Raw genomic sequence first — 18,825 nt, 5'->3', positions numbered from 1 at the left:
TATATTCATATGATCAGATACTAATATTTTAAAGAAAGAATAAATTCTCCCATTTTTATTAATAAGTAAAATCCTTATTACCTTATATTGTGCTGAATTATTATATAGTACTATTTTGAAAACATTTGCACAAAATTAATTAACCAGATTTTTTTGTCTCAAACTTCCTTTTAAATTTAGAGTTGCATATGTGCCAATTACTCTGGCAATGTGCTTCAAGAAGTCATCATGGTTTGAATACAAGTCAGATATTTTATAGGCCTCTGTATTAATTTCCACAGCAGTGTTATTTTAGTATTATTAATATACTATTATAGCATTTAATTATTTTTTTAATTAGCTTTTGCTTTTATATTTTCATTTTAGTTTTAGTAATTTTATGTGCTTCTGTCATTTTATTAGTTTGTTTTTATATTTTTATTTAGCTTGAATTTATTTTGATTTATTAAGTAGTAATTCAACTTATTTCAGTTAATTGCCAAAGCAACATTTCTAATTTGTTTAAGTTTTTTTTAACCTAATATTTTATGTTTTTCAGCTTTATTTCAATTAACAATTTTTTATAGTTTTAGTTAACAATAACAACTGTTCCACAGAAGCCCAATTACACTTCAGAGTAAGAAGCAGCAGTTGTATTGTGTAACATGGTTACTATAACAACTTGTAAGGCATGACAGCCTAAAATGAAATCCATCCTGTGTGATTCAGTTGCACACCTGCATGCTACTCATTTCTGATAAAGAGTTTTATGACCCATAGATGTCATACATATAATTTGATTATAAAAGTTATTCGTTGCTAATGTGACAGGAAGTTTGTGAATAAGCGGTTAAACAGTGGTGAAGCATAGCGTATATGACATAGCCTTTGCAAACAAATCACACAGACAGAAGAATATGTCAGTGCTCTTAGCATACTTAAAGATAAAGCCATCATTCTCCTCACCCTCATTGAGACCGTTATGGCAGCTTTACCACTGCTTTCATGTTTTTATGAGAAAGTTGGATGTTAGTCATGCTGGTTACGCAATTACCTATTTTACACACTCTCCTAGTAGTGTTTTTTAACAAACCAAATTCAACAACTTGAAAGAGATTGCAGTAATCTTAAAGGGTTAGTTCACCCAAAAATGAAAATTGGCTTGTGTTTAATAAAATTTCCCTCACATGGGTGAATAAAGGCCTCCTGTAGCGAATCCATTCGTTTTTTTAAGAAAAATATCCATATTTCAAACGTAATAAACACTTTTCTCTCACTTCCGTTATCTTTCATAAGCGGAAGGCGTTCTGGCGGATGACGCAGGACGTATGCGCAGCGTACACGCCTCTGAGATATGCTAGTCTCGCGAGTTTGTTTATAGGAGCAAAGGAAGCAAAGTTTACTTACTTTAGCAAAGGAAAACCAGTCTCCTCTTGGCTTATATCGAAATCCTCTGACATTTTTCTTTGCAAATCGTTGGTTTGTACTTCTAGTTCGTGACTGGCGTTTTGTTTTGTTGTCTCTCCGCATTCGTCACTAATCACGCAACGCCGACGTGCTACGTCATCCGCCGGCACGGCTTCCGTGTATGACAGTTGGCGGAAGTGATATAAAAGTGTTTATTACGTTTAAAATATGGATATTTATCTTACAAAAATGCATGGATTCACTACAGAAGGCCTTTATTCACCCCCCGGAGCTGTGTGAAGCACGTTTTATTATGGATGCGCGTGCTTTATTTGACGACTTGTGGACTGTTCAACTGCAACACCCACTGACTGCAATGATAGAGCTTGGAATAGCCAGGACAATTTTTTATATAACTCCAACTGGATTCATCTGAAAGAAGAAAGTCATACACACCTTGGATGCTTCGAGGGTGAGTAAAACACAAGCCAATTTTCATTTTTGGGTGAACTAACCCTTTAATGCAGAAATGTCATAATGTAAATAGAGATTTTATTGGCATATACCATCCCTTACATGTGTGATATTTGTAAAAAGTAATAAATTCATAAAAATTTACATTTGCCTACAGTTTGGAAGACTATACTATGTACAAAACTATATCTGATTGAAAAATAATTTTGAACTAAATGGCTAAAAATAAACAATTTATAAATAAATACAAGTTATATACAAATATAATAAATATAATAAATATATAATTAATAATATAATGTAAATATATTTTTGTAGCATAATAAATATATTCTAGTATGTGTGTTTAATAATATAATGTAATTAATGACATAATGTAAATATATTTTTGTAGCATAATAAATAAATATATTCTAGTATGCTTGTTATTAATCTATCTGTATATTGCATATTTGCATCATACTTAAAAACAACAAGTGTACCACCAACACCAGCAGGTAAAGAACAGCACTTTGCATACTAAAATAAACCATTTTTCCAGCAATGGCATCACACACCGATTCAAGCCTAAATCTCTCATATGCTCACAATAAAGTTAAAGACTAAATCATGAGTCAGCATATGCAAGAGCAGGTGCTTATGTTTACAGTATTAATTCACTTTTGTTGCATTAGACTTCAGTGAAACATCTTCCCCTAGCCATTTTCCTGACGAATATCATCTGTGTTTATAAACGGTATTGCCCATAGATTTCTGGTACGTCTGCATAGTCTAGGCCGCGGGCCATATATTTCAAGGACACACTGACCTAACAACTGACAGGCAATGACTTGACCACATTCATCATGTTCATCAATGCGATTACTAACAAACACCTGCGTGCTTTAGAAAAAATGGGGGCAAAAGGCACAATGTAATTAGTTTATTGTGTGTCAATTTGTGTAGATTGACAAATACTTGTACGCTATGCGGTTCTCTGACGAGACTCTGCGCGACATCATGGCCCGCTTCCGAAGGGAAATGGAGAACGGACTGGGACGAGACACTAATCTGACAGCTACCGTCAAGATGCTGCCCACCTTTGTAAGGTCCATTCCTGATGGATCAGGTGAGCTTATCATTTTTATGGCCGCAAATCGTAAATAAATGCCTTATATAAATACAAGACTTTTATCTGGTGACAGAATCCTTAAATAATTACAAAAGCTTGCTTTGGACGTAAATGAGAAAGGAATATGCCGTGTATAGAAATAAGAATCAGCCTGGGCTTTCCTCATAAGTTATAGTGTCAAGTAGGGGTGTGCGATATATATCGTCTGCGATAATATCGTAAACATCCCTACAGAGCGCACGCATACATTACGTGAAGTCTAGACTAGTGCGTGTGCGCATTTAGTGTGTTTTCTTTCAATGCATGATTCAGTCTATTAAAATGCATTCAGAATGATCACAAATTCAAGACATTTGATGGCATGAAAATTTATATATTTATACCACTTCATATAGTTATTCAATTTCACACGAAGAGTGCCGTTTTTCTCCAAAAATTACCATGATTACAAATGTGATTATTGAGTCTAATTATCGTTATCGATAAAATCCCATAAAATATCGAGATATTTTTTGTCAATATCGCACACCCCTAGTGTCAAGCAAACTGTGGAGTCTGCAGTTCTGTCCATCAGGGCAAATCAGTCTCAAAAAGAAATGTCAGCTTTCTTCATTGTACTTCTTTTAAATGGTCTGACAAAAGAAAGAACAGTAAGTTTGACCAAAATGTAGTTTTCTGAATCGAAGAGATGAGATGCTTAAATTTGAATAAATGCCTTAAGTGAATGCCCTCAGAGATAAGGTTACAACCTTAGATTACAACCTTAGAAGGTATTCATTAAAGGCTGTTTGCAAGCTGTGAAGAAAACTAGTTTAACCAGTATTGCTGCAGGTGTAGATTTCCCATAGCACAAAAAGTGCTGGCAATCTGAATTATCATTTTAACTGTTTGTTTATTCCATTTTTAAAATGCATATTCAGTTCTGCACGTTTTACTCATTTCCCAAGAATCAAGGCTAAATAATGGTTACATCTGAAACATTTTAAAGTCACAATGCATCCACAACTGAACGGAACAAAAAGTGTTGAATTTGAAAATTGTTTATGCGCGAGTGCACTTGCTAACTGAAGGCGGGTTGTATAAAATGGATAAAAAAAATAAAAAAACCTTTATTAAGGAGCTGCAGCTTTATTACATCACGCGCTGGCACAGATGCAGTATATTAACGCCAGGGGTCATCAATAAGGTGCAGATTGGTCCTCAATTTGTGTTTCCAACACACTTTTTCACAGCGCGCATCACGCGCTCAAACTCATCAAAAGTCAGTAAGTTCCACAAGCAACAACGACTTATCCAAGTGACCGCTGCAGAACGCACGCGAGAGAGGCAGCGCCGTGTCAGGCCGTGTAGATAGGCAAGCATAGCCTATATACAAATCATTTAGTAAGCAGAAATCCGAAATTTACCTTAACATGTTAAGTTAGAGGAAGATGCGACTGAATTGATGCTTGAAGAATGCGCTTCCAGCTGCCAGGATAAACAGTTGGCGGTTAAAGTTTTCTATGCACAATTTGATTTGACGAAAGTCACGAGACCTATTACTATCTATCCAATCGTTGATGGATAAAAATAAAATTAAAATAAGCATGTAACGACCACAAACGGAGGAAAATAGCGGAGTAAAAGTACCGATACATCACTTAAAATGTACTCAAGTAAAAGTAAAAGTACATAATTTTTAAACTACTCAGAAAAGCACAATTACTGATAAAAACTACTTAATTACTTTAACGTGAGTATTTGTAATTCGTTACTTCACACCCCTGCAATCTGGTTAGATTCTTTTAAATGGCTTTTGAAATAATAACCTTTGCCTGCCTCCAAATGTATTTACAATGCTAATTTTACCAAAGAACAGAATGGGGTGAATCTACTACTGAGTGCTCACAATATTGAACCAATTTTCCCCATGCCACAACACACTGAAAGCTGCACTGACATGTGCTCATGCCTTTCTACATGCCCTGCAGCATCCAACCAAATTTATTGGGTTACATCACGGATTATATGAGCTGTAATCCCAGTCAGATTGGCATGTGAAAATTGACTTCAGTGCAATTTGTTAGCATCCCTACTACAATGTGTTCTGCAAGGCAGTTTCATTCTAGTTAGTGATGGCAGATTTATTGCTCCTGCACCATCAATACAATTCAAAGCAATTATAACAACATGGACAAATCTAATTGATTTTGTGTCCACATCAATAATCCATCCATCACTTCAATATGTAGCATAATATACATACATTAAGTCCAGAATAGCTTGTCAAGAGCAGCTCCCTAGTCCTAAAGTTATGGAAACTACATCATAAACAATGCTATATATAGATTCTGACCTATTAACATCCCAATGACAAAATGCCTGAGTGTGTACAGCAAGTCTGTACTACTCTATATGAAAATGCCCACAACAAATGGATCTGTTTTTGTGGTTTGATGTGATTTTAGATGTTATTATATAGAGATATAGTGTATAGAATCGTTTCACAATCGTTCACTTTACTTTGTTACCTTTAATAATTGTACTCATCTTCATTTAAATGATAACGTTTTCCAGGAATGGTTTTAATATGTTGTTAAACAACATATTAAGTTTACTACAGATCAATTCAGTTATTAAGAAAAATACATTTAGGTTGCCGAATAGGTTGCAGAGTTTTGCTATGAAACCCTTTCATACGATTAACGTTTTACTGTAGTAACCTGTAACTCCAGTTAACTGACCTTTCAAGTTGATTCTGAGTTTACAGTATTAAAAATCTTCACACTCCCAGACACCTCATTTCCAACCTAGAAACAGAAGACAGCAAGAAAAAAGAAAGGCATTTGATTTTCAGTGTTGCTTGGCAACAAGCACTGCACATAATATCGACAATCTGGACACGTCGAGGAGCCCCGAGAACCAAAAAAGACAGTTACAGAGAGCATTTCTGACCTAAGGCAAACATCTCTTGACATTACTCTTTCTCTGTTTCTCTGTTAATCTATGGCACGAACAGACTTGTTGTTAATCACCATTTTACTGCAAACATTTTCTGAAGAATCTGTTGGTAAGAATTCACGATTTCTCGCTGTGAGACTGCTGCCTTGGTTGATATGTCTTTGTCCAGCTCAGGATAAAAACAGCATTCCTGATTTAGCCCCCTTTGTCACGACCAAAATAAATGTTAATGGCCAGTCTCACTATTACAAGAATGGTACACTATACCCAGTCAAGTTTCTGCCATGTTGTCATAAGGATAAAAGCGTCAGTGTCCTTTAGGTAGCTTAATAAAGCAATTTCCAGAAGCGGAACATTCTAACTAGTTTAATGTTACATGCTTTTAAGTATATTTAAGGGATAGCTCACCTAAAAATGACAATTCTGTCATCATTTACACACCCTCATGCATTTAAGTTAACCTGTGAACTCTTGATAGTAGAAAAATACTTATAACATTGATGATTTCTCTAATTCACTTACAGAGAAGGGAGATTTCATTGCCCTGGATCTGGGCGGCTCTAATTTCCGTATTCTGCGGGTCAAAGTGTCTCATGAGAAGAAACAGACAGTGCAGATGGAAAGTCAGATATACGAGACTCCAGAGGACATCATTCACGGCAGCGGATCACGGGTACAAGACCAGTTCTTGGTCCACCTGAAATCATAAACAACCAATTTTTGTTGAGAATATTTGTGTATATAAATTAATATTGAACAATGTCATCTGAACAGCCAATGTATGTTTACAATCAAACATTGTGTGTTTAAAGGGGTCATATGATGCGATTTCAAGTTTTCCTTTCTCTTTGGAGTGTTACAAGCTGTTCGTGAATAGACAAGATCCCTAAAGTTGCAAAGACTAAAGTCTCAAACCCAAAGAGATATTCTTTATAAAAGTTAAGACTGGTCCACGCCCTCCTAAAACGCCTCGTTTAAACACGCCCCCACATATCAATGTCACGATGTGGGAAGATTTGCAAAACACCGCCCAAATGTTCAAGCAAAGAAAGAAGGTGTGACTTTATTGTTGCTGCCACCGCCGCCGCCATGTTGTGAAGATGGTATTCGGCCAATCACAACGCACTTGATAACTGGCCAATCACAGCACACCTTGCTTTTCAGACCGATGAGCTTTGTAAAAATCGACGCGTTTCAGAAAGGCGGGGCATAGAGGAGAAACAAAAATGTACAGTATGTGGAAAATAATGTGTTTTTTGAACCTTAAACCGCATAAACACATTTCATTACACCAAATACACAAAATAATGTTCTTTTTAGCAACATCATATGACCCCTTTAATATCATATAGTCTATTGTACATTAGACAGCATTCTTAATTGTCTCCATTTTGTACATGCTCATTATTTCTTGCAGTTGTTTGACCATGTTGCAGAATGTCTGGGAGACTTCATGGAGAAACAAAAAATTAAAGACAAGAAGCTTTCCATGGGTTTCACGTTCTCATTCCCTTGTGCACACACCAAACTGGATGAGGTAACAGTGCATTAGATTCTATATGGTTTGCCATCAAATTATGACATTTACATTTTATATAGTTCTACTACTGTGTGTCAAAGATGCAATTAATGCATACAAACGTATGACAATATTTTTTACCATTGTATTTTTACAGGCTGTTTTGCTAACATGGACGAAACGCTTCAAGGCCAGTGGGGTTGAGGGAATGGATGTAGTAAAGCTTCTAAATAAAGCCATCAAAAAGCGTGGGGTGAGTGATAAAATAATCCCTTATTTTGTGAATGGTATACAGGTGGATATTCATTTTAGATTTCTTACTGAGGGAGTAAAGGTGTAATGATTCACTTACAGGACTATGATGCAGATATCATGGCTGTCGTCAATGACACTGTGGGAACTATGATGACCTGTGGCTTTGATGACCAGCGCTGTGAAGTCGGCATTATTATTGGTAAAAAAATGTATCCTAATATATCTTTATTTTATATATTTTATCAGACTCTTAAATGGACTTCTAAAGAGTTTAAAATTAGAATTGTAAAGCTGTAATGCTCATTTGAATCACATAAATTAAAATTTGCTCACAGCAACATTGTAAAATTAACTTCCCTCAGTGTACAGATCAATGGTGAATACCACAAATATACTTGATATGCTCAATCAAAGCTTCTGGATTCTTGAACATCTGCCATGGCATATGCTGCTGTGATCCCTCAGGTACCGGCACTAATGCATGTTACATGGAGGAGCTCAGACACCTTGATCTGGTGGAGGGAGATGAAGGGAGGATGTGTATTAATACTGAATGGGGGGCATTTGGAGACGACGGCACATTGGAGGATATCCGAACTGAGTTTGACAGGGAGATTGATCGTGGGTCCCTCAACCCCGGCAAGCAGTTGTAAGTCACAGAACTTTAAAAGCTCTCAAAAATCTCAGCCTATTTTATCATAACATTTGAAGAGGTAAAGGTGAGTGTTGGCTGTTTTCAGGTTTGAGAAGATGGTCAGTGGGATGTACATGGGTGAGCTGGTGAGGCTGATCTTGGTCAAGATGGCTAAGGAAGGCCTGCTGTTTGAGGGCCGCATCACCCCAGAGCTGCTTACAAAAGGAAAAATTGAAACCAAGCATGTTTCTGCAATTGAGAAGTGAGCTGTCATTCGTTTCATTATGGTCATTATTAATTCGATAATAAGATTCATTTTTAAAAATAGAGTTTCATTCTGTAATTTCAAGCATTTTAAGGTATATTAAAACATTCTAAAATACATGTTAATTTGAGTTTTATCTAAGTGTTGAGTTTATAAACACATTTTGTTTTAGAAATGATTATCTAACTTTCATTTAAAAAATGTACTTAATTCTAATTTGAAAAATGTAATCACTGTCACTAGTGGGCTGAAATTAAAGAAATAGTTCACCCCCAAAAAATGTACTCACCCTCAGGCCATCCACGAGTTTGTTTCTTCTTCTGAACAGATTTGGAGAAATTTACAATTACATCACTTCCTCACCAATGGATCCTTTGCAGTGAATGGGTGTCGTCAGAATGAGAGTCCAAACAACTAATAAAAACATCACTGTAATCCACAAGTAATCCACATGACTCCATCAATCAACAATCCATCAGTTAACGCCTTATGACAAGCTGTGTTTGTAAAAAACAAATCTATCATGAAGGTGTTTTTTTTACAGTTTCATTTGTTTGTTACATGCAGCATTTCACTTCACAAGACATTGATTAATGGACTGGAGTCTTGTTGTGGATTATTTTGATGATTTTATCAGCTGTTTGAGCTCTCATTCTGACGGCACCCATTCACTGCAGGTGATCCAGAGGTGAGCAGTGAGGTATTGCTAAATTTCTCCAAATCTGTTCCAATGAAGAAACAAAATGATCTTGGATGTCCTGAGGGTAAGCACATTTTTTTCTATTCCTTATTTTCTTCACTATTCCTTTAAAGCCAATATAAATGGTCCTTTGTGACTAAAAATCCTGATATTTTAAACCTTACAACAGTACCACATTTTCTTTAGGAGCAAAGAGGGACTTACCAAAGCCAAGGAGATTTTGACACGCTTGGGTGTAGAGCCATCTGAAGATGACTGCATTGCTGTGCAGCATGTTTGTGCTATTGTCTCTTTTCGCTCTGCAAATCTAATTGCTGCTACTCTGGGTGCAATCCTTACACGTCTTAAGGACAATAAGAACACCCCGCGCCTCCGCACCACAGTGGGCATCGATGGCTCCCTCTACAAGATGCATCCACAGTGAGTATAACATTCAGATCATCAAATCACACTAAAACATGTCTTATCAGTAATACTATGTACCCAGCATGCTTAGTAAGTAATTACAGAGGGTTATGGGAATACATCTGCAGGTGCATGTGACACCCTGAGTGTGTGAACCCTCTTGAGGGCTTTTTTCACTAGAAGAAGCAATATTATGCATAGACGATTCATATTTTAGCCGGAAATAATGGTTTGTCAAGTTAAATATCTTAATGAATTTATTTTTTGAAGGTTTTTGCTTCACAATATGTTAATTGATGGACTGGAGTCATGCAGATTACTTGTTGATTATTGTGATGTTTTTATCAGCTGTTTGAGCTCTCATTCTGACGGCACCCATTCACTGCAGGTGATCCAGAGGTGAGCAGTGAGGTATTGCTAAATTTCTCCAAATCTGTTCCAATGAAGAAACAAAATGATCTTGGATGTCCTGAGGGTAAGCACATTTTTTTCTATTCCTTATTTTCTTCACTATTCCTTTAAAGCCAATATAAATGGTCCTTTGTGACTAAAAATCCTGATATTTTAAACCTTACAACAGTACCACATTTTCTTTAGGAGCAAAGAGGGACTTACCAAAGCCAAGGAGATTTTGACACGCTTGGGTGTAGAGCCATCTGAAGATGACTGCATTGCTGTGCAGCATGTTTGTGCTATTGTCTCTTTTCGCTCTGCAAATCTAATTGCTGCTACTCTGGGTGCAATCCTTACACGTCTTAAGGACAATAAGAACACCCCGCGCCTCCGCACCACAGTGGGCATCGATGGCTCCCTCTACAAGATGCATCCACAGTGAGTATAACATTCAGATCATCAAATCACACTAAAACATGTCTTATCAGTAATACTATGTACCCAGCATGCTTAGTAAGTAATTACAGAGGGTTATGGGAATACATCTGCAGGTGCATGTGACACCCTGAGTGTGTGAACCCTCTTGAGGGCTCTTCAGACAAAGGCAAGTTCTATTAATAAACATTGAGTAGGTTTCCATAGGAGCAGCTGCGCCTCTATTTGTTGTGACACTCTACTCACTGACCCTATCTGGACACTAAATTGGATGTTACAAGGTCACAGAGGGATTAGTTGAAAGATTAAAGACTAAATTGATATGCCATTCATGTCACCTATTCACAACAATTTACAGGCCTCTTTGAATGTCAGAATAGCCAGCAAGTCTTTAAATAAACCTGAAAGGCATAGTAGTAGTGTTCTGTACTCAGTGAAACTTGAGAGATAGGCTACTGCGAATGAGATACGGCAACAGCAGGACAGTATGTTGCGCAAGAACACTGTCTTTCAGCTGCCTTTAATAATAATGGTAATAAGCTGGATATCAGTGAAATTATATTTTATACAAAAGCCATACAAAAACTGTCCAAATAATGTTTTGCTTGACATTAGATCTCTACATGACGCTTTGGAATACTCGATTCTGATTAACCACTCTCTGCGTTCAAAGTGGCCGTTCACACAGAACGCTTTTTGTTTCCCTTCACCGTTCCACTCGCACCGCGGAGTCCTAAAAACGCGGCGCTCAAGTTAAAAATGTAAACAATGGGCTATTCACACAGAACACATTTTCCCGTTAAAAAAAAAAGTCCCAAAGGCGAACTTACGTGTGCGCAGTGTTTTAGGAACGCTGTGAAACGTGTCACGCTCCAGTTGGTACAAATGACCCGAGCGTGCTGTGACGGTCACATGCATTCGTCTAGCATGTTTACATGGAAAACAAAGGAAAAGCAGGGCAGTGGAACGATTTTAAACGCAAAACGTGCTGTGAGAACTGAACTGGTATAATGACCGGTTAACTACAACCAGTATCCCGTTTCACAGTTTCAGGGTCTATGTAGGCAATAATATCTCAATAGCAAGCTGATATTTCAGTAATTAAATACTGGATAAATAAACATTGTGTAACTTACATTTTAGACACATTGTTGTTGGTTACTTTGTGTACTTGCTCCGCTGTATATCGTTCCAAACGAATTAACCTTCTCCGTGCAACACATAGTGGTGTTTCATTCCTGAATGAAACAGTGTTTCTGAACGAATCCATTGAATAAATGATTCATTGACTCACTCATAAAGAAAGTCACTTACTGTGTTCCTTAATGAATAATTTTACCTACTTCAAATGTAACCTACAGAAAGAGTCGGTCAAAATTCCCTACCAGTAATACACATAAGACACATCCACATTTGAATCCACATCCGTCTGTTTCTGCCAGGTATGCCCGCCGGTTGCACAAAACTGTGCGTCGTCTGGTGCCAGAGTCTGACGTTCGCTTCTTGCTCTCTGAGAGTGGAAGTGGCAAAGGAGCTGCAATGGTCACAGCCTGGGCTTCCCGGTTGGCCGATCAGACACGTCAGATTGCTGAGACTCTGGCAGAGTTCCGCTTGACCAAAGAACAACTGCTGGAGGTAAAAAAGAGAATGAGAACTGAGATCCAGAATGGATTGAGCAAGAATACCCAAAGCACAGCCACCGTCAGGATGTTGCCCACCTATGTGCGGAGCACCCCGGATGGAACAGGTGAAAGATCTACAGCAATACTGTGTAGTTTCCTAAAAATAGGCAGACGAACCACAAGAATGATATGCAGTGATCCCCCAGATGTAATCTGCCATTCCTTCACTGCAAAAAAAAATTAAAAAAAATGCAGTGTCATAATTACATTTAGCAAAATGTGTTCATGCATCATGTCTAAAATCCACCTTGTCCTCTGCTATGAGTAAATTAAATTCTCTTTATCCCTGTTGAATTGCATCATAGTATAATCCCAGGCTTACTCAATACAGGCACATGATGTTGTATTTTATCCCTGATGGTGATTTAAGGTGAAGGGTTTTAATATGCAACTCAGTTAAGAAAAGTGCATACAGATGTGTTTTCACCATCCAATCAATATCAATATTGAACAAATGTGCTGAGAATTCAAAACCTTCTAAATTCACAAATAGAGCAATAAAATGAAACGACAGCACAGGAACTTTATGCTGTCTAAAATCCTCTCATTCTTATACTAAATTATAAATTTGGCATTATTTAATACATTTTTGTATTATGCACGATTCATGACTTCTCTGTATTCCTATATTTTCTCTTTTATATAGAAAATGGTGACTTTTTGGCTCTGGATCTTGGAGGTACAAACTTCAGGGTGCTTTTGGTAAAGATTCGCAGTGGCAAGAGACGAACTGTGGAGATGCATAATAAAATCTACGCCATTCCCATCGAAGTAATGCAAAGCACCGGAGAGGAGGTGTGTAGTCATATTTGCACCTTGTTAAAAGACTGGACTTACTCAAAAAGCATCTTTTCTGTAGTTGTATGTATCATGTGACATTGAAGACTGGGGTAATAGCTGCTTAAAATTTAGCTTTAGGAATTTTTTTTATTTATTATTATTTTAAATTGTAATGCTATTTCACAATATTCCAATTTTTGCTGTTTTATTGATTAATGACTACTTAATGCATAATAACAATTTTTTATCTCTAAATAAAGGCAACATTTCAACACTAAATGATTTTAATTGCTGTTCCACACCACCTGCAGCTATTTGATCACATTGTGTACTGCATATCTGACTTCCTGGACTATATGGGGATGAAGAACGCCCGCCTGCCTCTGGGTTTTACCTTTTCCTTCCCCTGCAGACAAACTAGTCTGGATGCGGTGAGCTGCCTGTTTGCTCATTCAGCTTCATTTGCTCATCTATTGAATAAAATCCTGATGATTTTTCATGCTTTGATGGATACAGGGAATTCTGGTAAATTGGACAAAGGGCTTTAAAGCCACAGACTGTGAAGGAGAAGATGTTGTCGGCCTCCTGAGAGAGGCGATCAAAAGAAGAGAGGTGAGTTATGGAATACTGTCACAAATATGGCAAGATGACACAAGATTTGAAAGAGTTATTCATTTTTAAATCTTGATCCATGTGTGATGTTTTTTTGTGTGTGTATTATGTACAGGAGTTTGATTTGGACGTTGTAGCCATAGTGAATGACACAGTGGGGACAATGATGACCTGTGCATATGAGGAACCTACATGTGAGGTTGGGTTAATTGCAGGTAAATACAATACAATACAATACAATGTATTATCAAATATTATTCAATATATCAAATGTGACAACAAATAATAAAATTGTAACTCTAAATTTTAAAGAGTGTTATAAACATTTGAGTTAAGAGAAAATGCTACGTGTGCTTTTAGGTACGGGTAGCAATGCCTGCTACATGGAGGAAATGCGAAACATTGAGACGGTCGATGGAGTGGACGGCAGGATGTGTGTGAACATGGAGTGGGGAGCATTTGGAGATAATGGCTGCCTGGATGACATCAGGACTCAGTATGATAATGCTGTGGATGATCTCTCCCTCAATGCCGGCAAACAAAAGTGAGCAGTTTTACCCAGTCGAGTGTGAGGAAAAGAAAAAATGTTTTGAAAATAAATTGATCCAAATGTTTAAGAAAGCAAATCTGGAAGAATCGGTCAGATGAGGAGCCTACTGTTTGTACCATAATTTAAGAATGTAAATGCAGATGCGGTAAATATTTATAGTGTTGCTGCATATTCTTTTAACAATTCTACAATTCTTTTAAATTGTAATATTTCACAATAATACTATTTATAGTTTCTGTATTTTTGATTAAATAGATGCATCATTATGATTTGCATAAGAGACTGCTTTTAAAATCATAAAAAATTGAATCAACCCATACATTTTGAAAGAAAGTGTACAATATTTTATATTTTTGTTTTTTATTTATAATCTAAAAATTGAAAGGTTTTTTTTTTCACTTTTAGGTATGAGAAGATGTGCAGTGGCATGTACCTGGGTGAGATTGTACGGAACATCTTGATTGACTTGACAAAGCGTGGCTTCCTCTTCAGAGGACAGATCTCTGAGACCCTAAAGACCAGGGGTATCTTCGAAACCAAGTTCCTTTCCCAAATTGAGAGGTACTGCAGCGGTTTTTCAGATTTCATTGCCACATTTCATCACGAAAACCAGATATACTGAAATGCTAAAATACATTCTATTTAGAAACATTTCAAACTGCTTAATGGTCATGGCCTGAAATATTGTTTCTTCTCTCTAGTGACCGTTTGGCGCTACTGCAAGTCAGGTCCATTCTGCAGCACCTGGGCCTGGACAGCACATGTGACGACAGTATTATCGTCAAGGAAGTGTGTGGAGCTGTTTCCCTCCGGGCTGCCCAGATCTGTGGAGCAGGAATGGCTGCTGTTGTAGACAAAATCCGGGAGAATCGTGGTCTGGACCATCTAGACATCACTGTTGGGGTGGATGGCACTCTGTATAAGCTCCATCCACAGTAAGTACATGCAGAATGAATGTATTTTTACAGTACTTATTTCCAAGTGATGGGCGTAAATGTGGTACCTGAACTATGCCCCATTATTCTCTTCAGTTTCTCACGGATAATGCATCATACTGTGAAGGAGCTCGCCCCCAACTGCAACGTCAACTTCCTTCTCTCAGAAGATGGAAGCGGGAAAGGTGCCGCCTTGATCACCGCCGTTGGGTGCCGCCTCCGCCAGCAAGAACAAAAGAACTGAACCCTGTGTCGAACAAGCCCTCAGCTCCTTCTCTGGCTCTCTCAGAGCTTATACATTTCCACTCGCAGCTGTGACTCTGCTCTCATCCACCACGATCCGGAACATTCTTCTGCTCATGCCCAGAGCTGTGATTTGACCCCTTTGCTTTGTATTTCACTCCTACATGTTCCCGTCAGCCTTTCTCAGTGTATGTCTTTGTGTGTTATTAGGTGTTGGTCTGTCTGTGTCCACCCAAACTATATGTTAAACTGTTAAATAATAATAATAATAATAATAGTTCAGTATTTACATCCTATGTGGTAATTGTTTGTGCAATAAAAGAAATTCCTTTTATATCTATTTTCAATGAATGTATTGAAAGTTGATTTTCCAGGTAATGCATAATAAGCACACCTAAACAAAATTGTTACATTTTAAAATGATCCTCCAATCACACAGGCTAAATATTTCTTATTGTTACAGTGAAAATGCTGGTTACTAAGTTTCTTGCAGTATTTTTTATTTACACACTTAGACACTATATGGGCTACTGATTTCACAAAAAAAAATCACAAATAAATAAAGATTTAAACTTTATCTTAAGGGAGCCAAATATGAGCCTTCTTTGATTGGAAGCTTCAAGGTGTAGTAAAGTCTTATTTTTCTGGCTACTGGATACTTTTTTCTCTCTACTGGCTTGTCTTTTTGGGGTACATCCCAACCCCTCTGTTCTATTTAACATTTTTGTATTTGACAAAACACTAGCAATGTAATGCACTAGTAATGCAGTAACTACAATATCCTTTACTTAGATTTCAGCACAGAACAATCATACAATTAAACAGATGCTAGACAATCATACAAAAGAAATATAAGATTTTACCAACAAAATCAATAAAAATATGAATTTTGTATTACCCACTGCCATTATATGTGACAGCATAACAAACAAAATAAGTTTTATATGGAAAACATACAGCTTAATTATCAATTTGTAACATATAATTGACTTTGAAATGAAATATCTCAGGGCTAAAACTCATGCAAACATACTAAATTCTCTTTAATCAGTCAAGCGTATGGATGTACATACAGATGTATATTAAAGATAATACATGCTGTAAACATTGAGTACCACTGAAATGTAAGCTTGCGTGTCTATGTACAGTAGAATTACAACTGTTTGGTTTTGTTAATATTATAGCTTGCCTATATACATACCCCCAGTTTACAGACAAGGCTTAAGTCTAGTCCCAGACTAAAATGTAAATTTGAGCTGTTTCAACTGAAAGAAACTCGTACTGATTGATCTTAAAATATGTCAGTGCCCTTGTTTTGTCTCGAGATGCACACCAGTAATGTTTTTTCTAAGGCACGGTTATAAAAATGACTTAAGTGTCCTAATTGAACATTGGCTTAATCCTGGTTTAGTCTAAGCCCTGTCTGTGAAACCAGGCCTTAATGTTTTCGACCACTATAGATAATTAGGCAACACAGATTTCCCACCTAATTTTGTTTCTCTGTTTCCAACGTTGTCAATTCAACCCAACAGTCATTGTCCTGCTTACACTTGACTGTATATCTCAAGCAATCCATACTCTTGATCTAGGGTACAGATGCTCTGACCAGTTTAATGCTGATTTTGCAGTTGTTTTTACATTTAGAGATGCCACTTGACATTTAACCAATATTTACAGCTTAAAACATTCCTTGCTCTATTGTGGTGCATGAATTAACATGGTAAATTGTTGTTTAGGTTTAGGGTCGTAATATTTTTTCTGTTTTTGAAAGTCTCCCATATGCTCAGCAAGGCTGCATTAATTTGATTAAAAATACAGTAAAAAACTGTAGAGCTGAATTTTCAGTATTCATTACTCCAGTCTTCAGTGTCACATGATCCTTCAGAAATCACTCTAATATGCACGGATTTAGTGCTCTAACATTTCTTATTATTGCCAATATTGAAAACAGTTGCGCTGCTTAATATTTTTGTGGAAACTGTGATACATTTTTCAGGATGATTTGATGAATAGAAAGTTCAAAAGTTGAGCATTTATTTGAAATATTTTTTTTTGTAAAATTATAAATGTCTTTATTGTCATTTTTGATCAAGCCAATGCATTGTTTCTGAATATATGTATTCATTTCTTATTAAAAAAAATCTTTATGACCCCAAACCTTTGAACAGTATTGTATACAGCATATACAAAATGAACTGATCTATACACATACTAGGACTAGTACTTCAAGCAGCAACACGGAAACAAAAACAGGCTTGGTGCTTATGCCATAGGAGTAGATGAATACTCCACCAGTAAAGCCCACTGAATAGAGAACAATAGGAGGGAAAATCTAATTCTGTTGTGAGGTATTGTGTGCAAGTATGGCCGTGCTTGATTTTTTAGAATAGCCAACACGAGTGTTTTTCACCCTCATCACTGAAATATTGTAGATTCAGGCCTTGATTAGTTTGGAAGTGGTGTCTTCTGCTTCGTTGACATGATTACGGACTACCACGCTGGTGGTCTCAGTGTGATAACTGCGTCTCATGTGGAAGGTTCTCATGTGCTGCAGTTCCATGTTGTCCTCCTCGGAAACCTTGATGAGGGGGCACCACTGGAACGCTTTGCAAAAACCTGAGCGGAATCTAAAGAAGGACAGCATATGCTAGACGTAAACTTCCTGTGCATTAAGAATGGGATTTCTTGAAGAATAAATACTGATTAAAATTAGGGATTGGGATTGGGATTGAAAACTTTAGGGATCACTGTTCTAGGTTAACTGACATTAATGCAAATGCTGCACTAAATATCCATGTTAATGTGTTTAAAACAATTTTTTCTCCATCTTCAGATGTAATGTGCATTTACCTTTGGTTTAGACAGCAGTAAATGATGGGGTTGTACATAGTGGAACTCATAGCCAGCCAGAAGCTGGACAAATAGACCTGCTGGATGTAGTGCTGCTTGTATATGTCCCTGTTGAAGCTCCCCAGGATGAAGTAGATGTGGTAGGGAAGCCAACATATTGCAAAGGTCGTCACCACCACTATCATCATCTTCACAACCTTCATTAAATTGCAAAAATGGAATGAATCTTTTTTGCTTTCAACGCAAAGAACTATAATCCAAAACCATAAATATCTGCTGCCACCAATGAAAAATCTCTCTGGAGAGGTTTACTATAAAGGACACAAAAGAGAAAATTGTGAAAGGAATAAAAAAACAAAACAATTTCTTGTTCTGCCAGAAGAAAAGCATTTTGTCCAGAGGGAAGGTTTTTACCATTAATTCTTTAAGATTTTAAGGAACTTAACTACATTTGGTCATGATAATACACATTTTTGTTTCGAATGTAGCAACCAATGATATGTATCTATTTAGAGTTTAGAAACATGAGCACTGTACGGTGACCGAGAAGTGCAAAACAAATCACAATTCTGAAAACAAAATAACAAATTACAAACGCAAATGCAAGTCTAAAAAACAAAATAACAATTCAGAAAGCACAACAACAATTCAGAAAA

At 36.9% G+C, this 18,825-nt stretch overlaps 1 protein-coding gene and 1 pseudogene across 1 annotated transcript in view; one reads left to right on the top strand and one right to left on the bottom strand.

The window, feature by feature from the left end:
• The window catches only part of LOC107676584 (hexokinase-1-like), a 16,943-nt gene extending 1,353 nt beyond the window's left edge, over positions 1 to 15,590 (top strand). The window contains exons 2-18 of the mRNA XM_016471158.1: positions 2,806 to 2,968; positions 6,436 to 6,584; positions 7,329 to 7,448; positions 7,588 to 7,683; positions 7,785 to 7,884; positions 8,151 to 8,334; positions 8,426 to 8,581; positions 9,471 to 9,704; positions 11,960 to 12,264; positions 12,846 to 12,994; positions 13,291 to 13,410; positions 13,496 to 13,591; positions 13,707 to 13,806; positions 13,952 to 14,135; positions 14,547 to 14,702; positions 14,843 to 15,076; positions 15,173 to 15,590. Of these exons, the coding sequence (XP_016326644.1) occupies positions 2,806 to 2,968; positions 6,436 to 6,584; positions 7,329 to 7,448; positions 7,588 to 7,683; positions 7,785 to 7,884; positions 8,151 to 8,334; positions 8,426 to 8,581; positions 9,471 to 9,704; positions 11,960 to 12,264; positions 12,846 to 12,994; positions 13,291 to 13,410; positions 13,496 to 13,591; positions 13,707 to 13,806; positions 13,952 to 14,135; positions 14,547 to 14,702; positions 14,843 to 15,076; positions 15,173 to 15,320 (2,694 nt within the window). The 3' untranslated portion in view covers positions 15,321 to 15,590. The remainder of the gene's footprint in view (positions 1 to 2,805; positions 2,969 to 6,435; positions 6,585 to 7,328; positions 7,449 to 7,587; positions 7,684 to 7,784; positions 7,885 to 8,150; positions 8,335 to 8,425; positions 8,582 to 9,470; positions 9,705 to 11,959; positions 12,265 to 12,845; positions 12,995 to 13,290; positions 13,411 to 13,495; positions 13,592 to 13,706; positions 13,807 to 13,951; positions 14,136 to 14,546; positions 14,703 to 14,842; positions 15,077 to 15,172) is intronic.
• Positions 15,591 to 17,401: 1,811 nt separating this feature from the next.
• Positions 17,402 to 18,825, bottom strand: part of LOC107676585 (neuromedin-K receptor-like) — a 6,433-nt pseudogene continuing 5,009 nt past the window's right edge.

Source organism: Sinocyclocheilus anshuiensis, unplaced genomic scaffold (assembly GCF_001515605.1).
Source record: "Sinocyclocheilus anshuiensis isolate Anshui unplaced genomic scaffold, SAMN03320099.WGS_v1.1 scaffold204, whole genome shotgun sequence".
In the NCBI taxonomy this organism is placed as follows: Eukaryota; Metazoa; Chordata; class Actinopteri; order Cypriniformes; family Cyprinidae; genus Sinocyclocheilus; species Sinocyclocheilus anshuiensis.
Note: the sequence above shows the minus strand (reverse complement) of the source record. Positions and strands in the feature narration are given on the sequence as shown.